Source organism: Schistocerca piceifrons, chromosome 7 (assembly GCF_021461385.2).
Source record: "Schistocerca piceifrons isolate TAMUIC-IGC-003096 chromosome 7, iqSchPice1.1, whole genome shotgun sequence".
Classification (NCBI taxonomy): Eukaryota; Metazoa; Arthropoda; class Insecta; order Orthoptera; family Acrididae; genus Schistocerca; species Schistocerca piceifrons.
The window spans coordinates 476,387,305-476,413,482 of record NC_060144.1 but is presented as its reverse complement, the minus strand read 5'-3'; the positions used below and the strand labels follow the sequence as shown (position 1 = coordinate 476,413,482).

At 40.6% G+C, this 26,178-nt stretch overlaps 1 protein-coding gene across 7 annotated transcripts in view; it reads right to left on the bottom strand.

Moving 5' to 3' along the window:
- Positions 1 to 663: 663 nt before the first annotated feature.
- The window catches only part of LOC124805346 (gastrula zinc finger protein XlCGF17.1-like), an 84,645-nt gene continuing 59,130 nt past the window's right edge, over positions 664 to 26,178 (bottom strand). For all 7 annotated transcript variants that reach the window (XM_047265867.1, XM_047265870.1, XM_047265866.1 and 4 more), the window contains one exon: positions 664 to 4,015. In XM_047265867.1, the coding sequence (XP_047121823.1) occupies positions 2,941 to 4,015 (1,075 nt within the window). In that variant the 3' untranslated portion in view covers positions 664 to 2,940. The remainder of the gene's footprint in view (positions 4,016 to 26,178) is intronic.

The window sequence follows — 26,178 nt, the reverse complement described above, 5'->3', positions numbered from 1 at the left end:
TATTGCCTGAAGTGATTTAAGGAAACAACAAGAGACGTATATCAGGGTGCTGGGGTGTGGATTTGAACCACCATCCTCCCAAATATCAACAAAGTGTCTTATCACAGTGACATCGCACTTGTCCTCTCAACGGAAACCAGAATGAACAGATCTGTTACTACAACAGGTTATGAATTTTAAAAATTATAAGGTGGTGTTCTACAGTCATTTACTTATATAACTCTACCTGAGTCTCTCCAGGGACTGCCCTACAGCAATCTTATGATGGTACTAAAACCATGTAAATATTTCATTTCAAGTATTGCATGTTTCTACTAGATGAGTACAATTTTCAACTATTTGTGTCAAGTTGCTACATGTTTCATCCATGCACATTACTGTAATCCGTATACATTTTTTACTTAAGGCTGTGTTGCAATAAAATCTGAGGATAATCATGGACTTCTAAATGGAAGTCAAGCAAATAGTATCAGATGCATGCAATAACTTGAACTGTGCTGGGCACGTATGTAACAACCAGAAGAGCTATGAAGCAGTAGAGGGTCTGTTGGTTTCTGAAGAGACTACTTAGTGACAAAATAGTTTGCTAATTTAAGTACCACACATTTAACCACCAAAAAGGAGAAGGAACAGTCTTAAGTATTCAGCAATTCACATGCATCATTATAAAACAAAAATTTTATTATAACTCTTTAGTGTGAAAATTGATTGCTACAACATTTGACTGTCTGAGAAATGACAGTTCTAGTGAATATCCTAAAAAAGTCTTCACAAGTCACAACGCTTATATTGCTCTCTTTTTATCTGTAATGCAGTACATCACTAATATATATCAGGAAAACATGAGTCACACTGACCAAGTTATGTTCACATTTTTGACATGTCTGTGTACAGAGTAACAATTCCCACTTCATTTTACCAGCTATTACAATTTAAACTTGGTATGTACTTGTTTACTGCAATAGTTTTTCTTACCCACTGATTTTTTACATATATAAAATAATAATATTTTATTACAACCTCATTTTTTCCTACTATTCTATGTGGTGACTGTAATTTAAGACGTTTCCACAAAGCATCTGATGGATCCTGATAGACATCAATTATTACAAACCTTCAAATTCTTGCACAAATTCAAACATCAAATTATGACGACAAGAATTTCAGTATGGAGACAACAAACAAAAATAAAGCAAGGCAGCTATCCATTTGTATCTGATTAATGCATGGAATATAGACATTTAACAGCACAGATTTCGTTTCCTCCAGCTTTTGACTACTGCTCTTCTCTGGTTCACACTTTCAACACCCAAGATTTTCACCTGCAGTTGCGGCAACACGCAACTATTTCATCATAGCTGTAGGTGGATGTGTTTGGGTGTGTCTGTAAAAGTGGTATTTAAACTAAAAAGAGTGGTAGCTCAATAGCTAGTAAACACTCTCCATGCCACACATCCATGTACTAGTCATAGGTTCCCTTTTTCATTTTTATATAACTGTATCTTATTAGAGCTTTTTGAGTGAAATGCCAGTCTCTGTACACTATTATTTTCTACTGAAAAGCATCAGCATTCCTGTGAGATAATAAGTACTGGCCAACCACCATTTCCCAATATTATTGCTATTTCCCCTAACCTAATATTAATTTTTACAAACTTTTTATTTTGTATTTCAACCTGGCAGTTTTTAACAACATACTCCAGAAAATTAATGTTTTATCTCTTAATGTTTTGTTTGATTTGTGTATATTCTCTCTGTTCTTTCTTCCCATCACTGCGATTTCTCTGTTTCATCAGGTGAGGAGGCCCAGGGCATTTTATATGGCTATTGACTGTTATATGCTATGTCTGTGTTAAAAGTAACACACTCCTGTTCCATTATTCCCCCTCCCCAACACCTACCTTCTGTGTGCTATTACATCCTACCAAACAGTTCCTAAAAAGGGCCACCATTCATAACATATATTTAATTTTACTACTATATAAGAGAGAGATATTCTCTCTACGAATCTTGTCAGATTTCACCACTTGAATTTTATAGTTTGTAAGAAACAGTCTTTGTGGCCTAATTTGGAAAATTCCTCATAAAAACATTAATAATGTATGTGATTGTGAAGATAACTGGTATTTTGTTCCTATCAGCTCCGCATTAAAATTGCATATTTTTTTGTGACAGAAAACTTCAATAATAATAACAATATAGCATTATTCCAAAACAACAAAATTTTTCACACAAATAGTTCATAAGAATTTCACCTAGCTCATTGAAATAGTTCTTACTTCTCTAAATCATTATTACAAGTTTCCCTTTCAAATTATTATGTATTTCAATATAAATGCCTATAGGAAGCTCAATACACTTGAGACTTACTACCTCTCCCACCAACACCTACCACATCTGCAGCAGCCACATAAAACTAGATACAGAAAATGTAATACATCAGTCAGTAGAAGGATAGTCATGACTGCTTACAGTTTGTAAAGTCAAATGATATGTTACATTGTATAAAAACATATGCTCTTTGACATTTATAACACAAAACCTATCTCAAGTTAAATACCATAGCATATTATTGCATCTATTTTTAACAGTCTTCTTTTCACTTCTCAAATGGAATTAATCAAGGATTCATTTTTATACTTTTTACATTGTGCACAAAGTTCAACTCTTGAGTAACAAATCATTCAGAATACATTACAAACAGATACACAAAGGCACAGGTACTTACAAATAATAAAACCTGAAAACAATGCTCATTATGCTCTGGAGACAAATAAAACCTTCGTTACTGAGTTTTATTTTTCAGAGTTTCACTAAGCTATTTATGATGTCACTGACAGCAAATGATTACTGACAGATACTTTCTAACTGTGATGCTGGAATATATCAGTTCTGCACAAATTACTGTGTGTTTGATACACTGTTTTGCATGTGTGGCACTCAGCTGTCCACTGAACATTCACTGACATGTGCGCAGTCACTTTGAATGTCCTGGGTTGTCTCTGTAACTGGCAACAAACCTTGCCATAAAGAATCAGTGTGGACTGAGTGGTTCATAACATGCCTTGCCATATTAGACTTATGCTTGAAACCCTTGCCACATACTTCACATTTAAATGGCCTATCTCTGGAATGAGAAGGAAGATGACGTGCCAGGTGAGACTGTGATGTGAATTTCATTTGGCAGACAGGGCAATACAAAAGCCTTTCCCCTGAATGCACTCTAATGTGAGATGTTAGATGTGATGAATGGGCAAATAGTTTCCCACAAATGCTGCAGCTGAAAGGTTTCTCACCTGAATGTTTTCTATAATGAGATTTTAGTTGAGATGACTGAGAGAATGCCTTTCCACATTGTTCGCACGAGAATGGTCTCTCTCCAGTGTGGACTCTCCTGTGGACTGTGAGATGAGATGATGTAACAAATGTTTTCCCACATTCATGACAAGAAAAAGGTTTTTCGCCCGTGTGCTTTCGTAAATGTACTACCAAGCTTGTGGAACGTGCAAACTTCTGGCCACAGTGTGCACAAGAAAATGGTTCTTCACCGGTATGGATCCGCATATGGACAGTCAAGTGGGATGATGAAACAAATGCTTTACCACACAACTTACAAGGAAATGGTTTCTCACCAGTATGTGAACGTATGTGAACTGTTAACTGGGATGATGAAATAAAACGCTTGCCGCACTCTATGCATTTATATGGTTTCTCACCAGTGTGAGTTTTGAAGTGAACGCTCAGCTGCGAGGAAGACACAAATGTTTTACCACATTCTATGCATGCATATGGCTTTTCACCAGTATGTATCCTCCTATGTATGGTTAATTTTGATGAAGACACAAATGCCTTTCCACAATCTGGACACCCATATGGTCTTGTTTTGTCAGTTACATCTTCTGCAGGAAATTTCTGGGCACTTCGTTGTGGTGCTTGTCGGCGAATATTACTCACAGCTGCATCATCTTTCTTGAGTGTTAGTAATTGCTGACGAGCTGCTGCATGACTTCTACTCCTGTAAAATAAAAAAATTAAAATATGTTGAAATTTCCATATTGTAAATTGGGAAGCTGCAATCAATAGAGTGTAAACAATAAAGAACAATCAATAGAGTGTAAACAATAAAGAATATCGATGTGGTTCTTGAAAATGCTCACCAAGAAGAGCAACGTCAGGCAAAAGGATTAAGCATTTTCACTGCAATGCAGAGTGTGTCATAATCGAATATACAACTTTGGAATGATATAGAAATTTATTGAGATAACTTACAGAATCGGTAGATGAGTCATTTTGTAGCAAACTACCTCAAGTTTCACAAAAAGTGTCAAGTGTCATGTTGGTTCAATGTGACTACCACTTGTGAGGCTGCAAACATACCACCAGTAATCAATTTCTTCCCACATTTTTTGCAGCAAACTGGGCACAATTTGTGCAACAGCAACTTAGATTTGATTTCTCAGGTCGGTTAAACTGTTTGGTAGGGAAGAAACATACACATGGTCTTTAATTAAACCACAGAGAAAGAAACCCAGTGCTGTCAAAACACAGTGAGCATGCTCTGCACAAGTAAAAGTAGCCATTTTAACTGTGCAGTATCCTGGTGCTTCTGGTGGCAGAAAGCGGTGCTGGTGCACTACATGAATTACACTTGATGTTGCTTGCTACAAAATGACACATCTACCAATTCTGCAAATTATCTCAAAAAAATTCTATACCATTCCAAAGTCGTAAAGTCCTTTTTGACTCACCCTGTATAATGCTCTAGATCAAAAAGAACTGTTAGCACAGTATTTTTCTTTGATAACAGAAATATCTGGAAAAAAAATTACAATTACTTTCTGTCAACATTAATATCCACAGAGCACTATTTTGGAATAGACCTAAATGAAGGAAGGAAGCAACTGTGAAAGAGCATTGCTTGCATTTGACTTTTTGATTTCATTAAATCATAGAAAACCTAAATAGGTATGGCAGCCAAATAAGGAATTGAACTCAGAACCACCTGGAAATGAGTCTAACATCCTGACCAGCTAACACCAACCAACCCGACCACAGCAGTATTCAGCTAAGTATCAAAATCCGATTGACACAATTGCTCAATTACACGGAAACAAAGACCGGCCAGCTCTTAGCTTTTGGAGGTGTAATTTCAAGTACTGTTGGTAGAAACACTTAAAATTAGAAAAAACTTTCAGATTTTCAGACCTTTTATATTTGTTCAAAAGTGACAGATTAGTTGGGGAATTTGAAAGAAAGGAGGGGCAAGAATGATAGTGACCCCCCTGTTGTGCAAGCAAAATTACCAAATTTCTTGCAGAGAATTCTTAAAGAGTCTTGTAATTTTTCCACTCACTTCCCAGTACATTTACTCTTTAATCGTACATGCTTCTGATGATAAAACCATAAAACACTGTGTCACCTGAACTGCGATTTTTTCAATCACAATACAAGACACAAAAAAAGCACTCACCAACAAGTTTCCCTCTTGTCAATGGTTCAGGGTGGAGTTATGTACTCTGTTCCAAAGGTATTCACAAAGCTTACATGTTAGATTAAACAAAAAACTGGGAATATGTCATTAGTTGTGCTAATTTTACTCATCTAGTTTGAAGATTCCTTTTACTTGCCTATGAAGTAACAATGTTAACTGTAAACACACTTCTATAATTACATTTCTCTGCAAAACATTTGGACAAACTAGGTAAAGTAACACAATATGTTTTATAATACGTTAACTATTCAGGACAATGAAGAAGTGTGGGAACATGTCAGAAGTCTCCCAGTTGTGCACAGAAAGTTGGACATCACATGGCATGAGGTCAGTGTGACTGTAGCACCAAATGGGGCTGACCCCGTAACAAAAGACAGTTGAAACAACAAGAAAAGACAGTGTGTTCAATCAGTGAGCAGTTACACTGCATTGTGGTGGCTTTCTTCATTACAACATGGCCTGGAGATAACATTTGAATGACTTCACTTGGGAAAGAATCATAGGGAAACTGGAAGAAGGATGAAGTGTGATGAGGTATTGCTCACAGCAATTGTTTCACGTGCAGGGAAAGTGTTCTGAACCACAGGCACTGCTGCCTGAGGGGGAGGAGGTGCCGACCACAGTAAACTATCAGCAGCAAATGATTGCTACATTGTGCACCACGCAAGATAGGCCTCACATCAAACAGTAGGTGCAGTTGCAATCACATTTAACAGGACTACAAGGCACACAATCTCTCAGTCCGCCAAGGCACAGCTACTGCACGGGGGGTGATCTCTTCAGCCAATGGACAGCATGTTGTGTTCTACAGGCAACCGCACATCAGCGGCACTATTTGCGATCATACCAAGAGCATCAGGACAATGCACCCAGGAACATTGTTGAACATCATCAGTTTGGTGGTCCAGGCTTTATGGTGTGGGGAGGCATAATGTTGCATGGGCATACTGACCTCCAAATCTTTGAACACGGGACACTTACCAGTCAACATTATTGTGACACCGTATTCCTTCCTGCAGTGACTGCCACTTCACGTTGTAGCCAGATATGAGAATCAAGACAGTCCGAGCAGCTGCAGCACCATCTTCCTACCTCTACCTCAGCCAATCCACCAAAGAGATTAACAACAACATCACCAGCCACAGCATGCCAGGAAGGCTCGCCAGACAGTCTGACTCCGATATGTCTGACAGAGGGTGAGCCATTGCTATCTAGAAGCGAGTCCCGCCTTCGGCCACCACTACATTCGTGCAGGTGCAAACACTACTTGTGGTCTGATTTAAATGAGCACACAGACCACTACAGCCAGTTTCTTTCAGCGTGCTGTAGGACAAGGACTCAGATCAAAAAGCCATTCCAGCATATCTGAATATGGCTTTACTAAGAATACAAAGGAAAGTAGGAATATCTTTCCCCTAAGCAAGAGCGAAAAGAAACATTTAAGATTAACTGAGTGGTACAAACATTTCATCTGAAGCAATAAATGTTGGGTTTTTAATGAAAAAAGTTCAGTACACCTTAAACAGGTAAGTGTCCAGACCTTAAACAGGTAAGTGTCCAGCAAAGTTGTGAGGGATGGATGAGACCCACCGTGGTTCAACAGCCATGTTAAAAAGTTACTACAAAAGCAAAGAGAGTTTCACTGCAAATGCAAATGTATCTAAAGCCCCACAGACAAACAAAAACTAAACGAAACCAAAATTAGTGTAAGAGGAGCCACGTGTAAAGTGTTCAACCAATTCAAAAGTAAAATTCTACCTAAGAATCTATGGGATGATAATGACATTGAAATGGAGGATGACATAGAAAAGGCCCAAATACTAAACATATTTTACAAGGCTGCTTCCCAGAGAAAGATCATACTGTTGTACCTGTTTCAAATCTCTGCACAAATGACAAAATGAAAGACACCAAAATAAGAGTCCACGGGATAGAAAAGTAACTGAACTTGCTCAACAGAGGAAAGGTCATTGGACATGACTAGATATTGGTACAGTTCTAGACAGACTATGTGAAAGAACTTTCCCCTCTTCTAGCAGCAGTGTACCACAGGTCTAATAGGTCTCCGGAGGAGCGAAAAGTTTGTAATGATTAGAAAAAAACACAGGTCATACTTGTTTTCAAGAAGGGTCCACCAGACACACAAAACTACAAGCCTCTATACGTGATGATATTCTGCTGTAAAATTTTGGAACGTGTTTTATACTTACGAATTATGGTATTTCTGGAGACCAAAAATCTCCACTGTAGGAGTCCATGTGGGTTCAAAAAACAATGATTTTGTGAAATCCAACTCTGTCTGTTCATACACGACAGTCAGACAGCAGTAGATACAGGGCATTCGATACAGTTCTGCACCGCTGCCTAGTGATCAAAATATGAGCATACAGAAAATCATGGGCTCAAAAGTCTTTTTTTACATGTCAAGTTCCTAGGACCAAATTGAGGAGCAAAACTCCAAGGTCATGGTACATGTCAGTACATAAAATTACAACATAAAAGTAATAACCGATAGGTTAGGTTAGTGTTTTTTAACGTCCCGTCGACAACTAGGTCATTAGAGACGGAGTGCAAGCTCGGGTTAGGGAAGGATGGAGAAGGTAATCGGCCGTGCCCTTTCAAAGGAACCATCCCGGCATTTGCCTGAAACGATTTAGGGAAATCACGGAAAACCTAAATCAGGATGGCTGGAGACAGGATTGAACCGTCGTCCTCCCGAATGCGAATCCAGTGTGAATAATAACAGATAAAAATAAAATGTTTATGAAACCGAAAAAAGTCAAGCCATAAGTTTAAGTAAACGCAATCAACAATACAACAAGATTCAGCTTAATTTTTCAAGGAACTCCTCGACAGAATAGAAGAAGTGACCCATGAGGAAACTCTTCAGTTTCGATTTGACAGTGCATGGATTACTGCTAATATTTTTGAATCTGAGTGGTACCTTATTGAAAATGGATGCAGCACTATATTGCACACCTTTCTGCAAAAGAGTTAAGGAAGACCGATCCAAATGCAGGTTAGATTCCTGCCGAGTATTAACTGAGTGAAAGCTGCTTGTTCATGGGAATAACATAATATTGTTAACAAGAAACGACAGTACATCTACATTTATACTCCACAAGCCACCCAACGGTGTGTGGCGGAGGGCACTTTACGTGCCACTGTCATTACCTCCCTTTCCTGTTCCAGTCGGGTTCGCGGAAAGAACGACTGCCAGAAATCCTCCGTGCGCGCTCGAATCTCTCTAATTTTACATTCGTGATCTCCTGAGGAGGTATAAGTAGGGGGAAGCAATATATTCGATACCTCATCCAGAAACGCACCCTCTCGAAGCCTGGACAGTAAGCTACACCGTGATCCAGGGTGCCTCTCTTGCAGAGTCTGCCACTTGAGTTTGCTAAACATCTCTGTAATGCTATCACGCTTACCAAATAACCCTGTGACGAAACGCGCCGCTCTTCTTTGGATCTTCTCTATCTCCTCCGTCAAACCGATCTGGTATGTATCCCACACCGATGAGCAATACTCAAGTATAGGTCAAACGAGTGTTTTGTAAGCCACCTCCTTTGTTGACGGACTACATTTTTTAAGGACTGGTACCCGCCTTACCAAGAATTAATTTTATATGATCATTCCACTTCAAATCGTTCCGCACGCATACTCCCAGATATTTTACAGAAGTAACTGCTACCAGTGTTTGTTCTGCTATCATATAGTAATACAATAAAGGATCCTTCTTTCTATGTATTCGCAATACATTACATTTGTCTATGTTAAGGGTCAGTTTCCACTCCCTGCACCAAGTGCCTATCCACTGCATCTCTTCCTGCATTTCGCTAAAATTTTCTAATGCTGCAACTTCTCTGTATACTAGAGCATCACCTGCGAAAAGCCGTATGGAACTTCCGACACTATCTACTAGATCATTTATATATATTGTGAAAAGCAATGGTCCCATAACACTCCCCTGTGGCATGCCAGAGGTTACTTTAATGCCTGTAGACGTCTCTTCATTGAGAACAACATGCTGTGTTCTGTTTGCTAAAGACTCTTCAATCCAGCCACACAGCTGGTCTGATATTCCATAGGCTCTTACTTTGTTTATCAGGTGACAGTGCGGAAATGCATCAAACGCCTTCCGGAAGTCAAGGAAAATAGCATCTACCTCGGAGCCTGCATCTAATATTTTCTGGGTCTCATGAACAAATAAAGCGAGTTGGGTCTCACACAATCGCTGTTTCCAGAATCCATGTTGATTCCTACAGAGTAGATTCTGGATTTCCAGAAATGACACGATACACGAGCAAAAGACATGTTCTAAAATTCTACAACAGATCGATGTCAGAGATATAGGTCTATAGTTTTGCGCATCTGCTCGACGACCCTTCTTGAAGACTGGGACTACCTGTGCTGTTTTCCAATCATTTGGAACCTTCCGTTCCTCTAGAGACTTGCGGTACACGGCAGTTAGAAGGGGGGCAAGTTCTTTCACGTACTCTGTGTAGAATCGAATTGGTATCCCGTCAGGTCCAGTGGACTTTCCTCTGTTGAGTGATTCCAGTTGCTTTTCTATTCCTTGGATACTTATTTCGATGTTAGTCATTTTTTCGTTTGTGCAAGGATTTAGAGAAGGAACTGCAGTGCGGTCTTCCTCTGTGAAACAGCTTTGGAAAAAGATGTTTAGTATTTCAGCTTAACGCGTGTCATCTTCTGTTTCAGAGCCATCATCACCCCAGAGTGTCTGGATATGCTGTTTCGAGCCACTTACTGATTTAACATAAGACCCAGAACTTCCTAGGATTTTCTGTCAAGTCAGTACATAGAATTTTACTTTCGAATTCACTGAACGCTTCAGGCATAGCCCTCCTTACGCTAACTTTGACATGTTCACTGATTCCCTGTTCTGCACTTACAGAGTTGAAAAGTTCGGGTCTGTTTGTTATCAGTAGGTCCAAGATGTTATCTCCACGAGTCGGTTCTCTGTTTAATTGCTCGAGATAATTTTCAGATAGTGCACTCAGTATAATATCACTCGATGCTCTGTCCCTTCCACCCATCCTAAACATCTAAGTGTCCCAGTCTATATCTGGTAAATGGAAATCTCCACCTAAGGCTATAACATGCTGAGAAAATTTATGTGAAATGTATTCCAGATTTTCTCTCAGCTGTTCTGCCACTAATGCTGCTGAGTTGGGAGGTCGGTAAAAGGAGCCAATTATTAACCTAGCTCGGATGTTGAGTGTAACATCCACCCATAATAATTCACAGGAACTATCCACTTCTACTTCACTACAGGATAAACTACTACTAACAGCGACAAACACACCACCACCAGTTGCATGCAATCCATCCTTTCTAAACACCGTCTGTGTCTTTGTAAAAATTTCGGCAGAATTTATCTCTGGCTTCAGCCAGCTTTCCTTACCTACAACGATTTCAGCTTCTGTGCTTTCTATCACCGCTTGAAGTTCAGGTACGTTACCAATGCAGCTTCGACAGTTTACAATTACAATACTGATTGCTGCTTGGTCCCCGCATGTCCTGACTTTGCCCCACACCCTTTGAGGCTGTTGCCCTTTCTGTACTTGCCCGAGGCCATCTAACCTAAAAAAAAAAAAAAAACACCTAGTCCACGCCACACAACCCCTTCTACCCGTGTAGCTGGCTGCTGCGTGTAGTGGACTCCTGACCTATCCAGCGGAACCCGAAACCCCACCACACTATGGCGCAAGTGGAGGAATCTGCAGCCCACACGGTCGCAGAACCGTCTCAGCCTCTGATTCAGACCCTCCACTCGGCTCTGTACCAAAGGTCCGCAGTCAGTCCTGTCGACGATGATGCAGATGGTGAGCTCTGCTTTCATCCTGCTAGCGAGATTGGCAGTCTTCACCAAATCAGATAGCCGCCGGAAGCCAGAGAGTATTTCCTCCAATCCATAGCGACACACATCATTGGTGCCGACATGAGCGACCACCTGCAGATGGGAGCACCCTGTACCCTTCATGGCATCCGGTAGGACCCTTTCCACATCCGGAATGACTCCCCCCTGTATGCACACGGAGTGCACATTGGTTTTCTTTCCCTCTCTTGCTGCCATATCCCTAAGGCACCCCATTACGCGCCTGACGTTGGAGGTCCCAACTGCCAGTAAGCCCATCCTCTGCGACCGCCCGGATCTTGCAGACTGAGGGGCAACCTTTGGAACAGGACAAGCATCCATGTCCGGCCGAAGATCAGTATCAGCCGGAGACATCGCCTGAAACCGGTTCGTCAGACAAACTGGAGAGGACTTCCGTTCAGCCCTCCAGAATGTCTTTCGCCCCCTGCCACACCTTGAGATGACCTCCCACTCTACCACGGGTGAGGGGTCAGCCTCAATGTGGGCAGTATCCCGGGCAGGACTTATTGGCCGAGCCAACCGTTTCTGAGCCAAAAATATCCTTTTAGAATGGGAAGAGTTACCTCAAAATATAATACCATACAACATAAGCAAATGAAAATGAGCAAAGGAGACTAATTTTTGTGTTGAACGATCACTCACTTCAGATATCATTCGAATAGTAAAAATGGCAGCATTAAGTGTTTGAAAAATATCCTGAACGTGGGCTTTCCACGGCAGTTTATTATCTATCCGAACACCTCCAAATTAATGATATGAATTAATAGAGGGAAACATTCCACATGGGAAAAATATATCTAAAAACCAAGATGATGTGACTTACCAAACGAAAGCGCTGGCACGTCGATAGACACACAAACAAACACAAACATACACACAAAATTCAAGCTTTCGCAACAAACTGTTGCCCCATCAGGAAAGAGGGAAGGAGAGGGAAAGACAAAAGGATGTGGGTTTTAAGGGAGAGGGTAAGGAGTCATTCCAATCCCGGGAGCAGAAAGACTTACCTTAGGGGGAAAAAAGGACGGGTATACACTCGCACACACACACACACACACACATATCCATCCACACATATACAGACACAAGCAGACACATACAGAGGCAAAGAGTTTGGGCAGTTCCTGATGAGGCAACAGTTTGTTGCGAAAGCTTGAATTTTGTGTGTATGTTTGTGTTTGTTTGTGTGTCTATCGACGTGCCAGCGCTTTCGTTTAGTAAGTCACATCATCTTGGTTTTTAGATATATGAACACCTACAAATTTGAACTGTTTAGTTTCCCTAGTCATATGCCCATTCTGTGAAATTAAAATGTGGGGCTTTGTTCAATTGTGTGTTAGAAACTGTAAAAATTGAGTCTTACTGTGATTTAGCATTTATTTTCTACAAGCCATGAACTTATGTCATGAGCTACACTATTTGAAACTGGCCAATGTTGCACACAACATCATTTACTACCAAGCTAGTGTCATCAGCACATCATTTATATGGAACAGGAGTGGCCCCACACTGATCCCTGGGGCACCCCCCCCCCCCCCCCCCCACTTGACTGTACCCCACTCAGACCCCACATCACAGCCATTCTCAACACTGTGAATGATGACCTTTCTGGCAAACAGAACACAGTATGTCATTCTCAACAGACTGAAGTCTTCAGAAGTAAAAGTGATTGGACAAAACTCAAGGAAGTGTTATAACACCATTACTTTTCATAATATATTTAAATGACCTAGTAGACAAAGTCAGAAGTTCAATATGGCTTTGCGTGGATGATGATGCTGTGTACAGGGAAGTTGCAATGATATAAAATTGTAGTGAAATGCTGGGGAGGGGATTGACGCCTTATGCAGGGACTGGTAATTCACCCTTAACACAAGCAAATGTAACGTATTGCACATAAATAGCCAAGAAACTCTTTATTTTGTGAGTACACAATTGCAAAACAACCACTGGAGAAGTTACTGTTCAACAGTCTTTCTCGAACTATTTAGGGACACAACTTGGTTGGGGAAGAAAAAAAAAAAAAAAAATCTCATTGCCTCATTCATCAGTTTTATGATGAACTGCCTACCAATTTGTTTACAGTAGCTACTGCATGAAATTTGAAAACTTTGCAATGAAAATAGGGTTCCTTTTGAGTATGCATTACGTGTAAGTTAGGTCATACAATGCTGTACACTGGCAGTAGCTAACATACTTAAATGCAATAATGGAAATTCCAGGATGGAACAGCATATAAAACCACGTACCTATAGCGGCCTGATGTATGGAGTAAAGAAACACGTAGTGGTTGTGTGAGTGAATGTTTGTACATTTGCTAGAAAAAGAGCAAGAGCTCAAAAGATAGCATGAAAAGTGTTACATGTTATGTGTTTCTATGCTCCATACACCAGTCTAACATATTAAATTGAGACGAGATCCATATCTGCCTCCAATCTCGAGAAAATGGATTGTATATAGTGCATTCACTTCCAATAGTGCATGCAGACACTACAGTGAGAATGAAATATTCATAACACCCCTCATATCTCGTAAACGGTTCAAGATATCAAAACAAGTTTTGGGCACATGACACCATGCAAAGCAGAGAGTATTTTGTCACATAGTTGACATGAGACACTTTCTTATCTGCCATGATATGTGAAAAACTACAGGTTTTTTATTTAAAAAATTTAATTATTTTAAGGGCCAATGATAGCTGGTGAAATGAGAATTAGTAAGGGTTTGCAACAACCTAATTTTTGATAAGCTATTAACTTGACTTGTCCTCAGTTTTTTCTTGTATGTGATGCATTCAAAAAGAAACGAACTAGAGGCTATAACATGAAAACTGCTGAAAGGATCATAATGACGTTGCCTGCAGAAGGAGAGGACCCTACAAGAGCACTTACATCCAAAACTTGTCACTAGAGGAACACAGATGCACACCCACATGATGACAGAGCAAGCACACACACACTTTGACCACCTACTGCACTCTGTCTGCTGCAAACAGTGAAATGGAGGCTTCAAAAGAAGAGCAAAGGAGTGTAGTGCATTTCCTGGCAGCGGAAGGAATGTGGGGAATGGAAATTCATTGAAGAATGGCACAAGTGTACGGAGAGCACTGCACACCTGTTGCATTTCAATGCCCCATCCTATCCCTGCAGCGATGGCTGCTACCCTAACTTCTGGTCTTGATTAATGAGGGCATCCACCTGCCAGACAATGGTGTTGGTAATGTGATGTGTCATTCCAGACCATGCACCAATGGCCAAAAACATCCATCCTTCCCAGAATTGCTTGTGCAATATTTTAATTTTGCAACAGATGTGCAGCACTCTCCATTCATTCTTGAATGAATTTCCATTCCCCACATTCCTTCCACTGTCAGAAAATGTACTACACATCTTTTCTTTTCTTTTCTTTTGAAGCCTCCATTTCACTGTTTCCAGCATGACTGAGTGCAGCAGACAGTCGACGTGTGTGTGCTTGCTCTGTTGTCATGTGGGTGTACACAAATGTCCCTCCAGCAGCAAGTGTGGGACCACAGCACTTTATAGGAAGCAACCATTCTTCTGAAAGTAATGACATTATGATGCTTTTGACAGTTTTCATTTTACAGGCTTTGGCTTGTTTCTTTTTTAAGGCATCTTACATAACAACAGACTTTCAGGATTCTGTCACAATTGCAACTGCATTACTTGAAACTGCGTAAATCCTGCTGTGTTTTGATGAAAGAAGCTAATTTTAGCATAACGACAAGAGAAAGGAAAAAAGAGCAGTGGTTTTAATAATGAATGGTTGACATGTTGGACTATTGGTCGTACTGACAATATGATCATTTGGAGACTCACTAGTTCAGCTTACAAGTTTTGCTTGTGATCAAGCTTCAGCTTGCACCTCAGCTGCACCTTCCCTACTGCACTGTCTACTGGCAACTAGTAATGCAACCCGAACCATTACCTCACCCCCTCCCTACTATGCTGTTTGCACAAGTAGGTGCCAAGTTGTTTTTTTTTAACACTCTGCATCATGGAATGGCCTCTATAAAACACCAAACACACTGAGAAGCCATCCTGATTCATAACCACTCAACCATGAATCACATGTGCAAATTATTCAGAGCTGTACCCTAGTTACACACAAATCATTCAATTATGTCCCAAATGTACTCATTAGGACTGATAACAGGTAACTGGAGTGAGGCGGGGCACATAAGCTGGATGCTACAGGCAAACAAATAGATGCAAATGATGAAACAGTAAGTTTCTTTATTTTTCACTGGTGAAAGATGATGGCAGACATATCTGGGAATTTGTTTCATCCTGTGTAAGCAATCCCTACACAAGAACACCTCCACCATCTGCTGGAAGAGTACCCTTTTACAAAGTGGTTTGAACTGCATCATGTTATTTTAAATATGTTCATACTCTGTGATCCGCAAATACCAAAATGTACCATACTCATCAGTACAGATAACCTTTCTCCTTACTCTAAGTGTTCCATGAAAGTGCTCTCAAGTCCATTTAACATGGAAAGTAAGCGTTTCCAGACAATGTCCACATAACATATTTTCTTTCTTTGTGTGTGAGGATTGTTTCCTGAAAGTTTGGCCGTATCTTTTTGTAACACCCTGTAAAGGTATATTGAATTAAATAATTATATATTATATCCTATTATAATAATACAAAATATTTTGCTATATATAATTATATATTTTATTATATAACAACCTGTTCTAAACCAAAAACATAAATAATCTGCAGTATTCAGTGTTGGACAATGTCATCAAAAAACTGCTGTTCACAGCAGTTACTAGTGAGGGTGGAGTTTCCAAAATATTCAAGTACTAAAACTACGTCCTTCACATTGCAGTACAATGAAAGCTGGTGCTTTGATCACCTTGGAGGTGAAGTGCTCCTTGTTTGATAAAGCTGAGATTAAATGTTTCAATATGGTACGTGTTGCGCAACCTGTGCTCTGCTGTCGTAAGAACGGACAGTACAAACTCTGACATCTCAAGTCACAGGATACACTGAAGTATTCCTTCTGCCAATGTAACAAGAGCATTCTGTGTTCTATACAACTATTGCTAATTAAACTGCTTGTTTCAGCTCTATTCTTCAACTTTTCAATAAAATGATAATAATAATAATAATAATAATAATATCAGACTGTGGGATATAAGAAAACTAATACAGACAAAAAACTGACAGCTGGGAAACACAATCTGAGAATGACACTGCAAAAGTGGAACAAAACAGCCTGAAGAGAGAAAGAGAATTCATGCAGAAAAAATGAGAGCTGCCTAAAAACATAAAAATTAATCCCAAGACTTTGTCTGATACAAACATATAAATATGATCCAAATGCACATAATATATAAATTATTATTATTTCTTTCTTGTCTCAGATGTTATGTCTGGTTAAAAATGGAAGGTGACGCGGACCTTGATCAAGCGTGACTTCCTTTTAACTGTACGGTATATGTTACATTGCATTTAGGAACTTTCGGGTAATTGAACAAATGTCAATAATTACAGATTTCTGTGGTTGTATATATAAGTTTGGATGTAATATGTCAAAAAACAAAGATGATGTGACTTACCAAACGAAAGCGCTGGCAGGTCGAAAGACACACAAACAAACACAAACATACACACAAAATTCAAGCTTTCGCAACAAACTGTTGCCTCATCAGGAAAGAGGGAAGGAGAGGGAAAGACGAAAGGATGTGGGTTTTAAGGGAGAGAGTAAGGAGTCATTCCAATCCCGGGAGCGGAAAGACTTACCTTAGGGGGAAAAAGGACGGGTATACACTCGCACACACACACACATATCCATCCACACATATACAGACACAAGCAGATATCATTAAGTTTGGATGTGGTTGTATTGCATTGATGTACTGGTGGATATTGTGTGGTATGACTCCTGTAGTTGATAGTATAATTGGTATAATGTCAACTTTATCCTGATGCCACATGTCCTTGACTTCCTCAGCCAGTTGGATGTATTTTTCAATTTTTTCTCCTGTTTTCTTTTGTTAATTTCTTCTTTTTATTGGTGAGTATGATGTCAGGTTTGTTATGTGGTGTTGTTTTATCTGTTATAATGGTTCTGTTCCAGTATAATTTGTATTCATCGTTCTCCAGTACATTTTGTGATGCATACTTGTATGTGGGAACATGTTGTTTTATAAGTTTATGTTGTAAGGCAAGCTGCTGATGTATTATTTTTGCTACATTGTCATGTCTTCTGGGGTATTCTGTATTTGCTAGTATTGTACATCCACTTGTGATGTGATCTACTGTTTCTATTAGTTGTTTGCAAAGTCTGCATTTATCTGTTGTGGTATTGGGATCTTTAATAATATGCTTGCTGTAATATCTGGTGTTTATTGTTTGATCCTGTACTGCAAACATGAATCCTTCCGTCTCACTGTATATATTGCCTTTTCTTAGCCATGTGTTGGATGCGTCTTGATCGATGTGTGGCTGTGTTAGATGATACGGGTGCTTACCATGTAGTGTTTTCTTTTTCCAATTTACTTTCTTCGTGTCTGTTGATGTTATGTGATCTAAAGAGTTGTAGAAGTGGTTATGAAATTGCAGTGGTGTAGCCGATGTATTTATATGAGTGATTGCTTTGTGTATTTTGCTAGTTTCTGCTCGTTCTATAAAGAATTTTCTTAAATTGTCCACCTGTCCATAATGTAGGTTTTTTATGTCGATAAATCCCCTTCCTCCTTCCTTTCTGCTTAATGTGAATCTTTCAGTTGCTGAATATATGTGATGTATTCTATATTTGTGGCATTGTGATCGTGTAAGTGTATTGAGTGCTTCTAGGTCTGTGTTACTCCATTTCCCTACTCCAAATGAGTAGGTCAATATTGGTATAGCATAAGTATTTATAGCTTTTGTCTTGTTTCTTGCTGTCAATTCTGTTTTCAGTATTTTTGTTAGTCTTTGTCTATATTTTTCTTTTAGTTCTTCTTTAATATTTGTATTATCTATTCCTATTTTTTGTCTGTATCCTAGATATTTATAGGCATCTGTTTTTTCCATCGCTTCTATGCAGTCGCTGTGGTTATCCAATATGTAATCTTCTTGTTTAGTGTGTTTTCCCTTGACTATGCTATTTTTCTTACATTTGTCTGTTCCAAAAGCCATATTTATATCATTGCTGAATACTTCTGTTATCTTTAGTAATTGGTTGAGTTGTTGATTTGTTGCTGCCAGTAGTTTTAGATCATCCATGTATAGCAGATGTGTGATTTTGTGTGGGTATGTTCCAGTAATATTGTATCCATAATTTGTATTATTTAGCATGTTGGATAGTAGGTTCAGAGCAAGGCAGAACCAGAAAGGACTTTGAGTCTCCTTGGTATATTCCACGCTTAATCTGAATTGGCTGTAATGTGATATTGTTTGAATTTGTTTGGATATTAAGTGTGGTTCTCCAATTTTTCATTACTATGTTTAGGAATTGTATCAATTTAGGATCTACTTTGTATATTTCCAATATTTGTAGTAACCGTGAGTGGGGTACACTATCAAAAGCTTTTTGGTAATCAATGTATGCATAGTGTAGCGACCTTTGTTTAGTTTTAGCTTGATATGTCACCTCTGCATCTATTATCAGTTGCTCTTTACATCCTCGTGCTCCTTTGCAACAGCCTTTTTGTTCTTCATTTATAATTTTGTTCTGTGTTGTATGTGTCATTAATTTCTGTGTAATGACTGAAGTTAATATTTTGTATATTGTTGGTAGGCATGTTATGGGGCGATATTTAGCTGGGTTTGCTGTGTCTGCTTGATCTTTAGGTTTCAGATAAGTTATTCCATGTGTAAGTGTATCAGGGAATGTGTATGGGTCTGCAATGTAACTGTTAAATAATTTAGTTAGATGTGAATGTGTTGAGGTGAATTTCTTTAGCCATAAATTTGCTATTTTATCTTTTCCAGGGGCTTTCCAATTGTGAGTAGAATTAATTGCTTGGGTGACTTCATGTTGCAAAATTATCACTTCAGGCATTTGTGGTATCATCTTGTACGTATCTGTTTCTGCTTGTATCCACCGTGCATGCCTGTTATGTTGTACCGGGTTTGACCATATGTTGCTCCAGAAGTGTTCCATGTCTGTTATGTTTGGTGGATTGTCTATTTTAATGTGTGTGTTATCTATTGTCTGGTAAAATTTCTTTTGGTTTGTGTTGAATGTTTGGTTTTGTTTCCTTCTATTTTCACTTTTTTTGTATCGTCTAAGTCGTTTGGCCAATGCTTGTAATTTCTGCTTCTTTTCATCTAATTGCTCTATCACTTCTTGTTGTGGTATTTTACCTAACCTTTTTCGTTTTTTTTCTGACATTTCATTTCTTACAAATTGTGTTAGCTGTCCGATGTCTTTTCTCAGTTTTTCTATTCTGATCTGTAGCCTGTGTTGCCATGCTGGTTTTGTGGGTTTCTTCTGTGTGTTGGTTGGTTCTGATCTCTGCCTAGTGTGTATATTTAGTGTAGTGAGTGCTCCTATATAATCCAGTAGTTGTAACTCTTCCATAGTTGTGTTTTCATTTATTTTGTTGTGTATGATTGTGTTGATAGTTTTTATTGTTGTTTCGACTTGTGGGTTATTTGGCGGTCTATGCAAGAATGGTCTAATGTCTGTATTTGTGTCTTTGTTTTCTATATATGTCAGCTGAAATTTTTCTTCTATATCTAACATGTGTATCACTTCGTGTTCTATTTGTGCTTGTTCTGGTGGCTGTCTTAAGATTTCGTTTTCCTCTGACTGTTTAACTGATGCGTGTTGTTCTTTGTTTGTTTGCTCTGGGATGTTTGAGTCCATTACTGTATTTTCTTCTTCTTCTGATTGCACATTATTTTGTTCCAGTATTTGTTGTACTTGTTGTTTGATGTTTTCTAATTCTGACTGGGGTATCCTGTTATTTTTTATTATTACACGGATCTGATCAGCTAGTCGTTGTTCTGTTAAAAATTTTAATTCTGGGTATCTGGTAATAAATGTTATGTATACTTGTGATCTGTATCCAGTTGTGTTGGTTCCTAGGTTTGTTGCTTGGTAATAACAGAACATGAGGTGTCGATTAACTTCATCTGACCATCTCATCCTCTGTCTGTTTTCCTTCTAGGGTGGTTGCAGGAAGCATATCCTGCAAAACACCTCTATTTGGATTTGAATCATTTTCCAGTTGGCTAGCAGTGTCGTTACCATTGTGGGCGGGTATAGGGTTCAAGCGTCGTCCCCGACCATGACGGCGCTTGTCCGAGGCTTCTTTAGTTCTGTCCTGAACCAACTAATCACACTAAAAGGGGGGTTAGCCTTATTAGTGGTTTGTTCTTTTCGTCACCTTTTACGACTGGCAGAACATACCGGAGGCCTATTCTTTTCCCGGGCCTTATTATTATTATTATTATAACGATTGTTCCCCTTTAGGAGAGCGATTGAACTTGAATTCATAATTTCATCTTCAGATGTTTTTCTTCTTTGCTTCCCAAAACCTCCTCATCCTCTCAGAATGCTCCTTCTTCCGTTCCTCTGTCCATTTTTTACCAGGCTGACGCGATGTTCTTTCCCCAAACATCGCACTTGTGATTTTATGCCGGCACTTGGTGCGATCTTCGAGATTTTTTATGTTGATCTGCTGTAGATCCCTCTGGACTTCTTTCAGCCATTCCGTGCCACATTTACTCCTTGTTATAATATTGAATAATTTCTTTGCTGTTCTGGAGTCTTCCATCCTGTAGATGTGTGTATAAAATTTGGCTCGGCGCTTTCTGATTTCATCTGTTACTATGCTGATCTTTCTATAGAGCTCGTTTTGTGGTCTCTTCATCCAAATGCCATTTTTGTTGATTGGACCGTAAATCTTCCTGAGAATTTTTCTTTCCTGCTTTTCTATTTCCTTAATTTTAGAATGACCATCAATCACCATTGTTTCAGCTGCATAGATTGCTTCTGGAAGAATCACTGTTGTATAGTGCCTTAATTTTGCGTCTGTCGAAATGCACTTCTTGTTGTAATGCGTCCATGTTAGCTTGTAGGCTTTCTGGAGCTTGGTGATTCTTTGTTCATTGGCAATTCGGTTTAATCCTGAGGACTGTATAGTTTCACCGAGGTATTTAAAATGGCAGACTTGTGCAATTTTACCATATTTTGTTATTAAAGGGGATTTATTTTCTGGCTGCCTTTCCATATGTTGGGTTTTTTCATAAGATATCTGTAGTCCGGTTTTTTGTGAAATTTCATGTAGTTTTTCCACTGCGTCAATCGCTTCTGTTCTGTTATTGGTGATAATTGCAATATCGTCAGCGAAAGCAAGGCACTTGACTTTAATTTGGTTCTCTTTCTTGATACCAATTTGGATACCCTTTACGTGAGGTTCCCATTCCCTGATTATCTTTTCTGTCGGACTCCAGATTTGATTTCGAAGGGTTCTGATACTTCACCCATGAATTTCACTTTGGCCGTTGTTCCTGTAAGTGTCTGTTCTGTGATTTTTCGTGTCTTTCGGTCGATCCCAAATTCTTCCATGATTTTAAACAGGGTTCCACGGTCCACTGAATCATATGCTTTCCTGAAGTCGATGAATGTAACTACTGTGTTTCTGCCTTTCCTCATTTGTAATATTGTCTTTAAGCACCAGATCTGTTCCGCACATGACCGTCCTTTTCTGAATCCGGCCTGGTATTCACCAATTAGTGTATCTGCTTGGGATTCTATCCTGTTTAAAAGTGCTTTGGAAAGGATTTTGTAAGCGACTGGGAGCAGGGAAATTCCTCTGTAATTGTTCATGTCCGTCTTGTCGCCCTTTTTGTGTAGCGGGTGAATTAGAGCGCATTTCCAGTCCTCTGGTATCTGCTCCATTATCCATATGTCTGATATTATACGGTGTAATTTCTGCATAAGTTTAGTTTCCAGAACTCAACAATGTACCCATCTTCTCCTGGTGCTTTGTCATTTTTCAACTGTTTGACTATCTCCATAATTTCTTCAAGATCCGGGGCATGTGAGTCTGGGTGTGTGAATACTGGAGAAGAGAAGACAAGTTTTTCTTGGGGTGGTTCGCAGCTGAGGAGGGAACTGAAATATTGGGCTAAGATTTTGCAGTTATTTTTCGTGTTGGTTTCCAAAGAGCCATCAGGTCTTATTATTATTATTATTATTATTATTATTATTATTATTAGACTGTGTAAATGTAACACATTCATGGACGTCCATCAGTAAAGTAATTAATGAGTCTTAAATATAGTACAGATGCAAGTAGTGTCTCCAAAAGTGGGTACTACTCTGTTGTCTGTACTACACTACAATTAACAGTCACTTGACACCTAAGCACAATGGATTTAGAAACGTAACAAAGACTATGTTTTATTTACAGCCTTTCTTTTTCACTGATGTGACTAATGAGTATTCCTAATTCAACAGTTCAAGGCACTCTGAATACTTCCTCCAAGAAATATGCCTCTACACCCCGCCTCCCCCAACATGACATTTTCCGTACTATACTATGATGCATTCATAATAAATTATGGATACTGCGGTGACTGCCACTTCACATTGTAGCTGGATATGAGAAGTAAGACAGTCCGAGCAGCAACAGCACCGTGTCCAACACTGGCACCTCAGCCAATCTGCCAAGGGATTAACATTAACAACAACAACAGCCACAGCATGACAGCAAAATTCACCACCTGGACAGACAGTTTTTTTTTTTTTTTTTTTTTTTTTGTGTGTGGTTTTAGGGCGCACAACTACAATGGTCATTAGCGCCCAGACTACGTTAGGAACGCACCGCGAGGCACAAGTTTAAAACAGCAACCAAAAGGGAAAACACGATAAAAGACAGATTGACAGGCATAGGATTAAAAAAAACAGCATAATCAAATGTCATTAGACAGGTTCGTCAAGCTGATAAAACGAAGAACGCGAGCAGCTGCTCCTGGGTCATCCGCTAAAATGGCATCCAGAGTACATGGCAGGCCAAGATCAAGACGCAGTGTATTAAAATCCGGGAAGGACATTAAAATGTGGCGGACCGTCAGCAATTGCCCACATAGGCAGAACGGTGCCGGCGCAGCCGTCAGCAGATGGCGATGGCTGAACCGGCAGTGTCCAATTCGTAACCAGGCCAAAATGACCTCCTCCCGCCGAGAAGGGCGTGAGGAGGACATCCAAGCCGCGGGAAGAGGTTTCAAGGCCCGAAGCTTGTTGTGCTTAAGTGCAGCCCAATCGCCATGCCACAGCGATAAAATGCGCCGACAAATGACCCTGCTACAATCTGATGAAGGGACACAACAAGAAGCTGTCCGAGGCTGGATGACCGCAGCCTTGGCCGCGGCATCTGCAGCTTCGTTCCCAGGGATACTGACATGGCCAGGAACCCACATAAAGCTAACCGGAGAACTGTCATCCACCAGCTGCTGAAGAGAGCGTTGGATCCAGTGCACGAAAGGGTGAACCGGATACGGATCACTGAGGCTCTGGATGGTGCTCAGGGAATCAGAGCAGATGACATAAGCAGAATGTCGGTGGCGGCAGATGTAAAGAACAGCCTGGTAGAGGGCAAAGAGCTCAGCTGTGAAGACCGAACAATGGCCATGGAGCCGGTATTTGAAACTTTGTGCCCCGACAATAAAAGAACACCTGACACCGTCATTGGTCTTAGAGCCATCTGTATAAATGAAGGTCATATTAATGAACTTCGAACGAAGTTCGACAAAACGGGAGTGGTATACCGAACCGGGGGTAACCTCCTTTGGGAGCGAGCTGAGGTCAAGGTGAACGTGAACCTGAGCCTGGAGCCAAGGTGGCGTGTGGCTCTCGCCCACTCTAAAGGTTGCAGGGAGTGAGAAATCAAGGTGTTGAAGGAGGCGACGAAAGCGAACTCCAGGGGGTAGCAGGGCAGAGACATACAACCCGTATTGACGGTCGAGAGAGTCGTCAAAAAAGGAACGATAAGACGGGTGGTCAGGCAGTGACAGTAGCCGACAGGCATACCAACAAAGCAGTATATCGCACTGGTAGGTGAGTGGCAATTCACCGGCTTCAGCATGAAGACTCTCGATGGGACTAGTATAAAACGCTCCGATCGCAAGACGTAAACCCCGATGTTGTATGGAGTTGAGGCGGCGTAAGATGGACGGCCGTGCAGAGGAGTATATGAAGCTCCCATAATCCAGCTTGGAGCGGACGATCGACCGATATAGGCGAAGTAGGACGGTTCGATCCGCTCCCCACGACATACCACTGGGAACACGGAGGACATTTAGAGAACGGGTACAACGGGCAGCCAAATATGACACATGTGGAGACCAGCTAAGTTTCCTGTCAAATGTAAGACCTAAAAATTTTGTTGTCTCCACGACTGGGAGAGCAACGGGACCGAGTCGTAAGGACGGTGGGAGAAACTCTTTGTAGTGCCAGAAGTTAATACAGACCATCTTCTCGGCAGAAAAACGGAAGCCAATGGCGACACTCCAGGAGAGAACGCTGAAGACAGCGCTCCAGGAAACATGTACGCTGTGCGCTGCAATAGACGGTAAAATCGTCCACGAAAAGGGAGCCTGATACATCAGCTGGGAGGCAATCCATTATTGGATTGATCGCTATGGCAAAGAGAGCGGCGCTCAAAACTGAGCCCTGTGGCACCCCATTCTCCTGGCGAAAGGTGTCTGACAGGACAGAACCCACACGTACCCTGAACTGTCGATCCATTAAAAAGGAATGAATAAAAAGAGGGAGGTGACCGCGAAGGCCCCATGTGTGCATGGTGCGGAGACTGCCCGCCCTTCAACAGGTGTCATAAGCCTTCTCCGAATCAAAGAAGACAGCCGCGGTCGGGCGCTTCCGCAAAAAGTTATTCATAATGAAGGTCGACAAGGTAACCAGATGGTCAACAGCAGAGTGGTGCCTACGAAATCCACATTGTACATTGGTAAGTAGGTGTCGAGATTCGAGCAGCCAAACCAAATGAGAGTTAACCATTCGCTCCATCACCTTACAGATACAGCTGGTAAGCAAGATGGGTCGATAACTGGAAGGCAAGTGCTTGTCCTTCCCCAGCTTAGGAATTGGTACAACAATAGACTCGCGCCAGCATGCGGGAACATGTCCCTCAATCCAGATGCGATTATAAGTAAGAAGAAGGAAACCTTTACCCGCAGGAGAAAGGTTCTTCAGCATCTGAATATGAATAGAATCAGGCCCTGGAGCGGAGGACTGTGACCGGTCAAGTGCATTTTCGAGTTCCCGCATGGTGAATGGGGCATTATGCCTTTCACGATTCGAGGAGTGGAAGTTAGGTGGCCTAGCCTCCTCTGCCTGTTTTCGTGGGAGGAAGGCAGGGTTGTAATGAGCGGGGCTCGAAACCTCTGTAAAAAAGCGGCCGAAGGCATTGGAGACATCCTCAGGGGCCACAAGGATGTCATTCGCGACCGTCAAGCCAGAAACTGGTGAGTGGATCTTAGTGCCAGATAGCCGGCGCAGTCTACCCCAGACAACAGAAGGAGGAGTAAAACTGTTGAAGGTGCTTGTGAAAGCAGCCCAGCTGGCTTTCTTGCTTTCTTTAATAATACGACGACACTGCGCACGTAATCGTTTATAACTGATACAATTAAAGGTGCGTAAAGCACGTCGACGAGCACGTAAAGCGTCTCTACATGCTGTGGTCCACCAAGGGACCGGTACACGACGTGGAGAAGAAGTAGTGTGAGGGATGGAATATTCAGCAGCAGTGAGAATGACTTCTGTGAGGTGTGCGACCTGACTATCGCAGTTTGTG